Here is a 13,273-nt window from a genome sequence, read left to right on the forward strand (position 1 = left end):
ACATTAGAAATTTCGCGGGCTTATGCTACTAGTACCATAGACAATAGTGCAAGTGTCTTTTATTACCGGAGCGACGCCATTTTGAAGACAGATGACAGTTTGCTTAGGCATGTCAAGACGATGCACGTTTTATAACCTCCATTATCTAAATCCTTTTGAAAACTAACAAATTTAAAACAAATTTCGTTGCTCCAAACTGTGAAAATTCATATTTAATATATTTATCAGCGAATTACAGGTGAGTGTTATTATTTTATTTCCTTTTTCGTATTTTTAGGAGATTATACTCAACCCAAGTGTAATTTCCTATCATGGCCCATAGTGTAATGCCCAAACATAGCCCGGGCCTTTCTAGGATTATTGAAATTTAGTGTTAGTATATTTTTGTGTTTGTATGCTTGTTTTTGAAGTTATACTTCTTTTGGCGCGTTAGCGAAACACACGCGTGTACATAAGTAGGTACACACAAGTTTTTTTTAAGTGCGACTTGTTGTTGAGTTTTAATAAGAATGCATTAAATTTAAAGTCAGTACTTTCTATTGATATCTTGAGGTAGTGAATTTTTCTTTTTTTTATACTATTTTTTATCGCAGATTAAAATGGAGCATTCTTCTAAAAAGCGGCGTGGAGAATGGACAGAAACACAGTTGAGATCCGCCTTTCAAGCAGTAAAAAGCCGCCAAATGTCACAGCGAAAAGCTGCTGAAACATATGGCATACCAAGGCGAACATTAAGAAACCACATAGAATCTGGTTCGATGGAGAAGATAACTGGTCGTGTCCCTGTTCTTAATAAATCACAAGAAAAGGATTTATGCAAAAGGATAATTAGACTGTCTCAGATAGGAATGCCATTAACTCCAAAAATTGTTCGGAAGCAGGCTTACGAATTTTGTAAAGCGAATAATGTACCGAATGTTTTTAGTGATAAAAAGAATATTGCTGGAAAAAAATGGCTCACAAAGTTTTTGAAACGCAATCCAGAATTATCACTTCGAAGGGCTCAAATGTTAAATCCCGCCAGAGCACAAAAACTCAACAAGGCAATAGTTTCAAAACATTTTGAAGCCCTAAAAGACATTTACGATGAGTTAAATATTTCCATCCACCCGGAACGTCTATATAACATGGACGAAAAGGGATGTCGGCTAACACTACACCACCAGCAGAAGGTTTTCGCAGCAAAAGGGACCAAGAGAGTGCACTTTGTGAGTCAAGAACATGCAGAAAATGTCACAGTCGCTATGTGTGTAAGTGCAACGGGCAACACTGTGCCACCTATGATTCTTTTTAAGGGCAAAAGGTTGAGACCTGAATTTTGTGACAATTTACCACCTGGTAGTTTAGTCAAAATGGCTCCAAAGGGCAGTATGACGACCGAACTTTTTGTTAATTTCATACATCACTTAGGGCAGAATAAAACTTCAGGAAAATGCCTTTTAATTTTTGATGGGGCCTCTTCACATTTAGACGCAAGAATCGTTGACGCTGCTGATGTCCATAATATTGTACTCTATTGCTTGCCTTCAAATACGACCCATGAACTTCAACCACTAGACAAATCTGTTAATAAGTCTTTCGAACATTTTTGGGACGAGGAGGTTTTGTTGTATGCATATCAGCATCCAGAACGTAAACTGACTAAAGCTCGTTTTACGAAAAATTTTTCAAAAGTTTGGTCTAAGTGCATGACCAAGGACAATATAATCAGTGGATTTAGAGCTACCGGCATCTTCCCGTACGATCCCAGCGCAATTCCTGAAGAAGCGTATGCACCTTCAGTACTTACACTAATTCCCGATCCACAGCTGGCAAGTTCCTCAAGAATGCCCCCTTTAGTTTCTAATTCATCACCTTCAAGACATTCTATTCCCGTAAGTCCTGTTATGTACCAAAAATGCAACAGTCATTCGGATGAAACATTTTCAAATCATGAAGAAGAGGACAGGAATTTGTCACCATCAATTTTAATTCACGAAGATTTATCCCCAAATCATGCAAATTACGTCAAAATCGTTGAATCTTATCCGCATACTCCATCTTTTGTCAAAAAATTAGTTAATTATAGCTCCTCTTTTGAAGATTTTGACATGGATAACTTGGAGAATCAAGATCCGACTCAAAAGCTACCTGTTTTAGAGAAATATAATAGAAGTACAGAGTTTTGTTCACCCATTCCTACTACCTCTGGCTTTAATAAGCAGCCGCGTAGCATACCGCGTTTAGGTTCAAGTACGCCTGATTCATCTGAAAATGAGGATTTTCATGAAGGACTTTCTACAAAGCGTTTTAATATTTATACTTCATCTTCTGAATCAGACGAAGAAAATTTAAATGCGGACCGAAAACTTCCATCGCACCCTGAGCCCAGTAAATTTCAACATCCGGAAGATAATTTACCTTTATCAGAACTGAAAAAATATGCTGAGAAATCACCATTTCACAAACAAATCCCCACTCCTAACTTCGCTACCATTAAATACAAACCGAGAAGAAAAGCAATGAATTATATAGGCCAAAAAATAACAAAAGATTTGTTTGATACTGTTAAAGAAAAAACGGCGAAGAACACTAAAAGAACAACCAAAAAAACTAAACTAAGCAGACAACCGAGTGACGCTGATACAGCTAAAAATTTGCAGCTTACAATAATCCAGAGACAGAAAGGAAAACAACCGAGTAACTCTAATAAAGGTAAAAAACAAATAAACAAAAAAAAAGGTAACAAACTTAAAAAAGTACCCAGAGGAAGACGACTAAATGAAGATATTAATAAGAAAGAAAATAAGAAGAAGGACTCTAAAACACTCGAAAAACATGGTTGGTATTGTAATGGATGCAAGGTTGATAGACTTGATGATATGCGTCAATGTCAAAAATGCCAAAAATGGTATCATGAAGTCTGTGTGGGTTTAACCAAAGACGATGAGGAGCAATTCATATGTCCAGAGTGCAATTAAACTTCTGATGAAGCTATTAAGTAAATTCACTAAAAAACTGAAAAGAATCTTAATTCTCTTCAGTTTTTTTAGGAGTCTCACTCAATTAAAGACTATAGGAGTCTTATTTGTTTTAATTACTTAAGTCTATTGTGATTGATCTCAAAGTTATTTTTCAGTATTCCTTAGATAGCCCACCTATGAATGACGTTAAAAAAAAAATATGATAAAAATTTGATTTATTCTTATTTTTGATAAGTTATTTCTAAAGTTGATCTCAAAGTTAAATTTTATTTTATTTAGTAGTTTGTTTTTATTTTATAGTTGATTTTCATTTTGATAGATTTAAGATAGCCCACATTTTAATTTTTGGTTGATTTTTTACTTTTTATGAATAATGTTATGAGAAGGATGTGTTTTTATTTTGATGTTTTATGTTAAAAGTGTTTAAATGTTTATAATGCTTATATTTTAATTAATATTTTTCGGGCCATCTTCAGCGACCAGCGTCCCAAGATAGCCCAATACCAAATTTCTAAAATGTGTTTACATTTGTATTAAAATGCCAAAAGCTGTACTCCTTTTTTAGATATCTTGTTTCTCAAGTAAATATGTTACAACTTACAATATGTTTTTTCTTTATTTTACTTATCTGCAAGATTTAACGAGGTTTTGAAATTAAGTGGGCCTTCATTGGCGCCTGTACCTTATACTAGTTTTCCGGGTGATAATCAATTACTGCTCCGGACAAAGTTTTGCGATCACAATCAATATATTGATAAATTATAGATTTCCTTCTTACATTTTTTTTTTGTTTGTATTTTAGTAGAAACTGTTGCAACAATAATGTTTTATCAGGTTTTGAATAAGCCCCATTAACAAATATTTCTTGTAATATGTGGTTTACGCAGTTGACGCCGCAGTGAGTAATTATTTGTACTATGTATACCATTGTGTAATGTGATACTGTGTTGTTGTTTGTGAACCCAAATAAGTAAATAAATAAATAATAACATTTCGTTAGAACTCCGCTTAGAAACATTAAAGCTTATATAACTTTTTATTTCTTCACTAGGTTAATGAATCCGTTGCAATTATCACCCCAGTGCAGAACTTAACACGAAAGCTGAACCAAACTTTTGTTGTGGTTACCAAAGTTCTAATCTATAGCACTTACTGTTTTAGCTATTTCTGAAAGCTAATTTACATCGAGCCTTCCTTTATTATCTAATCTAATATTACAAATAGGTACAATTGATTTGATTGTATGTAATGTGGCTTTGGAAGTGATAAACCTACAAATAAAACTATTGACATTTTTAATTGTACTATGTGACATTTCGAAATAAATTATACACTTGACTACTTATGTTATCAAATATTTATTATTATTATTAAGCTTGTCTTAAACTTAAGTTAAACTTTATATCCCGGAAAATGTGCAGCTCCTGCGGTTCGTTTATGAAAAACCTAATAACGCGGACTAAGCCATGAGCAGCGGTAAGTATAAACGAGAATGTTTGTGAGGATGGATGTATGGATGTTACTCTTTCACGCAAAAAAGAACTAAGAAATTCTTTAATTATTCAGCCGAATATAATAGAATTTCAATTTAACAACACATAAAATTTATCTGTAACGTGGTCGGAATCTATGTAACGTGAAAGCTCAGTCACTCAGCGAGCGATGGGAAGAGCTATGTTAGGAGTGTCTCTACGTGATCAAATCAGAAATGAGGAGATCTAAGAACTAGAGTTATGGATATTTGAAGTGGCGATAGGCGGGGCACATAGGTCGGACAACCGATGGACGTTGGGGTCCCAAGGTGACCAAACGACATCAAATGAGTTGACCCCCAAGCAGGTGCCCAAACGACATCAAATGAGTCGTGGGTAGCCGCTGGAAACCAGCTGCCCAGAATCGTGAAGTTTGGACGTCAATCAGTTAAAATAATGAAGATGAAAAATTATCGCCAAGGATATTAAAAACCGTAGAACTTGTTTTTGGTCCGTTACGCAACGTCGGAACATAGAAGAAATATAGATGAACTACGACAATACACACATCGCCATCGAGCCCCAAAGTGAGCGTAGCTTGTGTTATGGGAACTAAGATAGCTGATGTATATTTTTATGAATATAAAACCTACACATAAATACTTATAATGCATTCATATTCATCACATTTTTCCAGTTGTGGGAATCGAACCCATGGCCTTGGACGCAGAAAGCAGGGTCGCTGTCCATTGCGCGAACTGCCTGTAAAAACATCGCTGACAAAAGAAACATTTTAGAACATGTAAAAAAAATCACTAGCTAGTTTGTTTTAAAAATAATAGTTTCCAGTGTGTGTAAAAGATTCAAGGCTACAGCTTCTTTATATAGCCGACAGTGGAGAGAACACAATGAAAGTAGGCCTGTCCCAATTTACCATTGCATCGCTCCATAAAGGCCTTTCATAGACACCCGCTGTCACGGATGGAGCGACACAGAACTTTTTACTTTAAAACGTTCAAGAGATATTTTAAAACTAAAAGCCACTTTTTTCAAACAATTCGAATGCGCTCGAAAATATGCTTCCTATTGTGTGAGTTTTAAGTTATTAGTTTTTGGTAGTTTATTATAAACCGACTTAAAAAAAGTTCTCAATTCGACTGCATTTCTTTTTTTCGTATTTCTGTTACTCCGCTAATTAGGTGCTGATTTTGATGATTATTTTTTTGTTTCGTATGTAATAACTCAGATGTATTCCCATTTTAATTTGGTGAAGATCTATTGGAGGGATTCTGGAAAAATCTAGGGAACTCTTCTTAATGTCAAAAAAGTCAAAAGTCAAAGTCAAAAATATCTTTATTCAAGTAGGCCCATAGGTGGCACTTTTGATGCGTACATAAGAATTACACGGTAGTGAGATGATGGCGATAACCACATTCGTAAACTTAAAACTAAAGCTACGAGGGTTCCAAACGCGTCCTGGTCTAAGAAGAAGCCCACAATAAACTTAGCCGGGTGTTTTTTTTTTGTTGTCACCACCTCACAATGTCATTTAAAATTATACGAAGAGCAACCTGGTTAGGGCAATAATTTACACTCAAGCTTTTTTATCGATTACGTAGTCCTTTATACTATAATAGGACTTTTCTATAAGCTAATAGAAACATGATAGTGATTTCAGTTGTATGTATGTTATTTGAGCATTTTGTTTCGAAAAGAGCAGTAGACATATGACTTTTATAACTTAGATATAATTGCAACCTACCCACTAAAAGCGTGAAAAAAACGCGTTTTGGGAAATAAAAACCGACTTAAAACAACTAAAAAGCAAGAAATAAATATATTCTACAACATTTTTAAGTCATTGCCAAGTGAAAGGAAGGTATCTAGTAATTATCTACATTGTACTTGGCATCGACTTAAAACTTTTAAGTTATTTTACAAAGTAGGTTATTTTTTGTCATAAGATATTTGCTTTGCGACGCAACGAAGCTTTTCTTTTAACTTTTAGACCTACTCTAAAATCTCTCTCTCTCTCTCTAATCATAGTAATATATTTTAGATGATCAGTTATGCAACGCCAAAAAAGGTCTCGTATCTTGTTTTATTTTTTTAAAGTAAAATATTACCGCGATATTTACATATATGATAATATTATGATTATAAACCCTACTTTTTTAAAACTTCAGAAATAATACCCCCCGCTTGTAAATGTGTAAATCCAAAGTGTAGTCTCTTTATTTATCTGACAATGGAGAGAATTCAATTAACATAGGCCTGTCGTAATTTACTGATAAAGTATTTACCGTAATTTACGTACCGCTAAGCGATACACTGTTCCGGTGCGTAGAAACCGATCAGGGGTATGACTACCAAATTCCCTAACAGGTTAGCCCGCTACTATCTTAGACTGCATCATCACTTATCACTATGTGAGATTGAAATCAAGGGCTAACATGTAGTGGAATAAAAAAAAACATAGTTTCGCTCCATAAAGGCCTTTCATAGACACCCGCTGTCAAGAATGGAGCGTCGCAGAACTATTAACTTTAGAACGTTCAAGATATATTTTGAAACTAAAATCCTATATTATCAAATAATATGCTCGAAAATTAAAACCTTAAGTTATTTATTATTTGTAGATATTTGCCCAGTTATTAATTATTGGTAGATACTATTAATAACTTATGTTGCGTTTGACTCCAAGTTACGTTTGATGTAAATAGGCCAAGATGGCCACCGCCAAAAAATGGCGGATTATATTTTTTTCACAACTCCCTCGGCATGACTATCAAATGAAAGGGCTTGACTTGTTGAATAATGTACACTATATTGAATGTCGGGGGTTTTCTAAATTTTAATTTGAGGGGGTGGTCCTTCACCAAAACCATCAGATGGGCCATCAGTCTAGTCCGTCAATTATTATTATAAAAAGAAAAATAAAAAAAAACTTACATACTTACATAATATAATATGTATCTACCCTTTAAACATATAGCTAATTTTTGGGACGGTCATGCAAAAATAGAAGAAAGTAACAGAGCGTTACTTTGTAGCTTTTACTTATGGGCTCACTTTGACAATACAAACATAGCTTATTGTAGGAGTAGCGAGTAAAAAGCCTTTGTGTTATTGTGCATAGAGATATGGGTTTAAAGTGTTTTCACACAATAAACTGGTACATGTAGCCTTCTGAGTGGTACTTTTGGTCTTTATTTAAAAGTAAGTATGCAGCTCTTATTTGGGTATGAAATGGGTCAAAATAGTAATTTTATTTTGTAGTAAAACTTCTTTATTAGCGTTGGAAATAAATTACCGTAAAATTTGTCGGTAATGCGCCATCATTTTCTATTCCGCGCCATCTTCATTTCTGAGTCACATTTTTCTTTACGCGCCATATTTAGAGGTAATTTTTAGCGGAAGCGTTGATAGCGCTTTGAGTAAGAGCTCAACTCCACTTTCGGGGGGCCGAGTTCGAATCCCTGCACACACCTCTAACTTTTCTATTAAAATATCACTTGCTTCAACGATGAACGATAACATCGTGAGAGTTCAACATAATGTTCTCAAAGGTGTGCAGAGTCCACCAATCAGCAATGGATCAGCGTGGTGGAGACCCGTGCTCCAAATTATTTATGCAATCCATGTTATTAATTAGCGGATATTTTACATAGCGGAAACTATACAGTCATCTGTCGTAAGCGTTACTTTCGTCAGAAAGAATAGAGTTCCTAGTAGCACCTAAAGAAGTTTTACTTCAAAAAAAAACGGCTACCGACGGAGACTCCCGTAAGACAAGCTCTGGCGAAAAATATAACTTATACTCCTATGTACTTGAAATACTTACATAGGTTTATTGTATCTGAGTATATTGTAAAAGCATAATAGGCACTAGAAGTGCCTAGAAGTCATAAAATCATCGTTAAAAGGCCAACGACCTGAATATACGAGTTTTTGATCCCCAGAGTCAAATAATACATAATACATTACAAAGGCACGCCTAAACTTTCGTTACCAAGTTTATTAGCCGTTTCATTTTTGTAAATAAAATCTAGTGCATGGCCGCCATTTTGTATAATTCTAAGTAAAATTTCTGCTCACTGTAAGATTAAGAAGTTTTGAAAGAATGCTCTGGAAGCTACTAGAAAAATGTCCTTAGTATGAATTTAACGGCCGATTGGCGCATTGGGCATGACCCTGCTTTCTGAGTCCAAGGTCGCGGGTTCGATTCCCGCAACTGGAAAATGTTTGTGTGAAGAACTCTATAGTATACGTATTTATGTATATTATTCATAAAAATATTCATCAGTCATCTTAGTAACCAGGGCTAGGTCGCAGGGCTAGATGGCGATGTGTGTAGTGTCGTAGTATATTTATTTAATGTTCTAAAACTTAGTTTACGCACCCTGCTTTAATTATATCCATTGTAAATTTTCTGTGAAAAAGGCGAATTATGAATGGGTGTCGTGCTGCTTTTATAGCTTTTTCTATCCGCGGGCAGGAATGTTGTGTTTTCCACCCGCAGTTTAGTTAAGGAACGCAAATTTTCCGAACATGAGATATGAAAAAGTATTAACCCAGATATGGAATACAATGATAAATAATATTTCCCATAAAAGATATAGAAACAAGTAAGATTACATAAACTTTGGGTTGCATGCATATTCACTGGCTTCGCGCCAAATGCGCTTTTTGGCTTCAAAGTGAAAAAAGCAAAACATTGATTTATTGAAATTGTAACCCCACTTTATCCATTTTAACATATTGACCTTCTTCATTTGGCGCATTTACTTAATTGATTCTAAAATATATTTGAATGATTGATTTGTTCAAATATTTTGTTTCAAAGAAATTATCAGTTAATGATTGGGTGATAAAAATAAGTTATCTTTTGACCTTTTATCTGGACTCTGCTGGGAGGCCTGGGCCGTGGCTAGTCATCACCCTAACGACAAAGACGTGCCGCTTAGCCATTTAGCGCTTCGGTACGATTTCACGTATAAACGGATTAGAAGAACGGTTTATAACTGCCATAGCCCTAACAGCAGTGGCGTGCACTTTATAGATTCGCAAAAGCACTGCCTTCCCTAATTTCTTGATGTAACTCTTGCAGTAGGATGTCCATTTTATCCATCCTGCTTTATGCCTACCCTGGTCATAAACTATATGGACGCCACTGCCTAGCAGGGTAGCCCTTTACCATGTTAGACTGCATCATCACTTACCATCAGGTGAGATTGCAGTCAAGGGCTTACTTGTAGTGGAATAGTGCAATAAATATTTAAAAAAAAAAAACGCAAAAAATTGGATCACTATTATATTTTTGTACATATCTTTAATACGTCATGTTAATGTTTATTCTTTAAAATAATTGTTTTATAAATATAACCTAAAATAAACTATTTAAAACTAAATAAAATCTCAAACGTCCTCGAAACCACCGCAGCGAGGCACAGTTCCTAAGATGCTGGCAGCATTGCCCCTTTGGATGGCCATACTAATTCGTTAGCCAAGGTAACTGCCCGCTCTATTTGTATTTGTTATTGTCAGGACAAGGTTTGTAAAAACACAGAACCCGAATTCTGTGGTATAAAAGATAATGATATTAAAAATAAAAAAAGTTTGTCTGTTCCATTGTTAGTTCAACCGTTGATTCGACCTCCATGAAATTTAGCTTGTAACTATGAAGAGAGAGTGAGTGTGTGGGATTTTTAAAACCAAAAATAAACGCGGATGACAGCAAATAAGTTTATCTTTCATTTCAAGTTTTTATAAAGTGTTTTAAGCATTTATTAGCAAAATTTGCCAATTTGCTGTCTGATGACTATCTCGACATCTATAATCACAAATAAAAATTGCTATAGAAATCCTTCGATTAACAAAATATCTAAATTTAAATAATAGGATGGGTTTTAAAATTTCTATAAGCCCACAAAGCCAAGACTTCCATAATACTAAAAATGTATTCTCTTTTATTGCTTCGGGTGGCACGAGTTTCAGACTATGGTTTTGGAAATATGGAAAAAATACATAGGCTGTATGAGTATCAACCTTTGCCGTTCCCGTTCCTTTTTTAAACACAGATAACGTCTGACGCATGCCACTCAGCTGCACCCACTTAAATGTTTCTCTGACTACGGTACTGCTATAAATTCATATTTAAACATTCCGATATCGAAGAAAAAAATACTTTTTAATTAAAGCTGTGAATTAAATTAAATTTTGATCTTTACAATCAATATTCCCGCTACCGCTTTTAAGTTAATAAATCTGGGTCTATGGCAGCAGTTTTCCACTCAGAAAATTGCAAACGGATTTTGCAATAATTAAAATATGATCGATGAAATATCATTTTGCTATAAAATAATAACGCAATGTTTAAATTAAAATCTTTCTGTTCAAATATGTATTTTTTTAGCGAGCGATGGAGAGAGCTATGCTTGGAGTATTTCTACGTGATCCAATCAGAAATTCCGTAGAAGAGTTACAGACACAGCTCAGCGAGTCGCGAAGCTGAAGTGGCAATGGGCTGGGCACATAGCTTGGACCTATGGGCGTAGGGATCCCAAGGTGCTGGAGTGGCGACCTCGTACCGGTAAACGCAGCGTAGGTCGCCCCCTCACTGAGGTGGACAGATGACATCAGGCGAGTCGCTGGGAGCCGCTGGAGGCAAGCGGCCCAGGACCGTGCATTGTGGAACTCCCTACAAAAGACTTATGTCCAGCATTGGATGTCAACTGGCTGAATTGATGATGTATTTTTTTTAAATGAAAGCAATAAAAATGGAAAAATTATTTCTGAACGAATCAGACAATATAAATTATTCACGATAATATTTTGATTGCGTCGGTTATAGGTAATAATTATTGAATTCTTAAATTATAAAGTAACTAAAGGTTTCAGGTTCAGAAGAATTTTACGAAACTTAGTTATATATTAGAACTATGTATTTATTCAATTATATTCTATAGACGGCCTATATTCTATTTGACGGCCGATTGGCGCAGTGGGCAGCGACCCTGCTTTCTGAGTCCAAGGCCGTGGGTTCGATTTAAACAACTGAAAAATTTTGGTGTGATGAACATGAAATTTTTTCAGTGTCTGGGTGTTTATATGTATTTTATAAGTATTTATTAAAATATTCATCAGTCATCTTAGTACCCATAACACAAGCTACGCTTACTTTGGGGCTAGATGGCGGTGTGAGTATTGTCGTAGTATATATAGAATACGGATCACCAGGTTCCCGGTTCGATACCAGGGTAGAGCACAATAAGTCGTTGTTCCCGATTATTATTACTAACACGTGATGAAAAACGCTGAAGCCCGCCAGCCCGCATTGGAGCAGCATGGTTGGTCAATGCTCTAAAAACCTCTTTTACTGTGGGATATTAATAGGTTGAGGACGCAGAAGTTCAAGATCTAAGAACTTGCTAATCTCGTGGCTTAGAACCGCCTTCCATAAATCGAGATTTAAATTAACTAAACAGTATAATCCGTGTTAGTGAAAAGTGCATTGTACTACGAAACTAGGACACAAAAACGTAGCAACTCTAAGTACGTTTATGGGACGGCCATTGGACTTTGAAATTAACGTTACGTAACATTACAGGTAAAGTAGAACTATTAAATAATCAATAAGCACGGAAAATACAAAATACTGTAGACGAAAGTAGAGAACATAATATTATGTAATCCATTGTAATAAAAAAAACATTTAAAACTGATTATACATTAATCCAATATTATCGATTTATGTAAGTTATCGTTAAAATAACTCTTTAATTGAAACTTGAAATTTCGATATTAGGCTTAATGAAAAAATATTTTTTTTTTTTTAATAAGATGAACTTACACGAGTTTTTATTTACGTAATTGATAAAAAAGCTGGGGTGTGAATGATTGCTCTAACCAGATTGCTCTTCTAATCATTTTAAATTACAATATGAGATGGTGATAGCAAAAAAAACCCTGGCTGAGTTTGTTGTGGGCTTCTTCTTAGACCAGGACGCGTTTGGAACCCTCGTAGCTTTAGTTTCAAGTTTACGAATATGGTTATCGCCATCATCTTACTACCGTGTAATTCACATGTAATGTACTTACGCATCAAAAGTGCCACCTATGGGCCTACTTGAAGAAATATATTTTTTTGCTTTTTAATTAAGCTTACAGTTTTAGATGTGTGAAAATGAAACATTTAACTACTACTACGATAATTCTAAATGTCCTTGTTGACATAAATACTCGTTTTAATGGCATGCCGATGATCAATCATTTTAAATTCGAAATTGGAATTGTATTTTTGTCGTTTGTTTTCTATTGGAACTTGATATTTTTATATGAGAAATTTTACGTCTCGTGCAATAATTAAGTAAAACATGCGTAGATAACTAATCCAACAAAACTTTAGTCTTAGAATTGTAAAACAAGAAAGACTGTCTGCCGCCACATAGCGGTGTACATGACATGGCTCTATCGACCCGGCGAGGCGACGCGCGCATTCAAATCCGAGAATGTTTTTATAAGAATTTCCCAATAAATAACATTAAAAGAAAGTATCATGTAGAAAAATTCTAAGAATTTCAAAATTAGAATTCCGAATCTCAAGCCAAGCGTTCCTATAACACATGAAGCGATGCCCAATTTAAAATTCGAACACGAGTTTACAATTACATTTTTAATTTCAAATTCCATTCAATAATATTTTTAAATATTAATTATTTATGCATTTGAATTAATTAATGATTAACAGCTTATGAGCTGATGTTATTTTCAATAAAAAATTTAAAGTGCCAATACTAGGGCCATACAGCCTGCGCCCAGTTGTTACCGTGCAGCGGT

The 13,273-nt window shown here is 34.9% G+C and overlaps 1 protein-coding gene across 1 annotated transcript; it reads left to right on the forward strand.

Annotated features, from left to right (window-relative positions):
- Window positions 1-222: 222 nt before the first annotated feature.
- Window positions 223-3,130, forward strand: LOC120633772. The gene is made up of 2 exons (XM_039904114.1): window positions 223-238; window positions 594-3,130. Exon 2 carries the CDS (start codon window positions 600-602, stop codon window positions 2,958-2,960), a length of 2,361 nt encoding a protein of 786 aa, XP_039760048.1. The 5' UTR covers window positions 223-238; window positions 594-599; the 3' UTR covers window positions 2,961-3,130.
- Window positions 3,131-13,273: the final 10,143 nt, after the last annotated feature.

The sequence above is a fragment of the Pararge aegeria genome, chromosome 22 (assembly GCF_905163445.1).
Source record: "Pararge aegeria chromosome 22, ilParAegt1.1, whole genome shotgun sequence".
Taxonomy (NCBI): Eukaryota; Metazoa; Arthropoda; class Insecta; order Lepidoptera; family Nymphalidae; genus Pararge; species Pararge aegeria.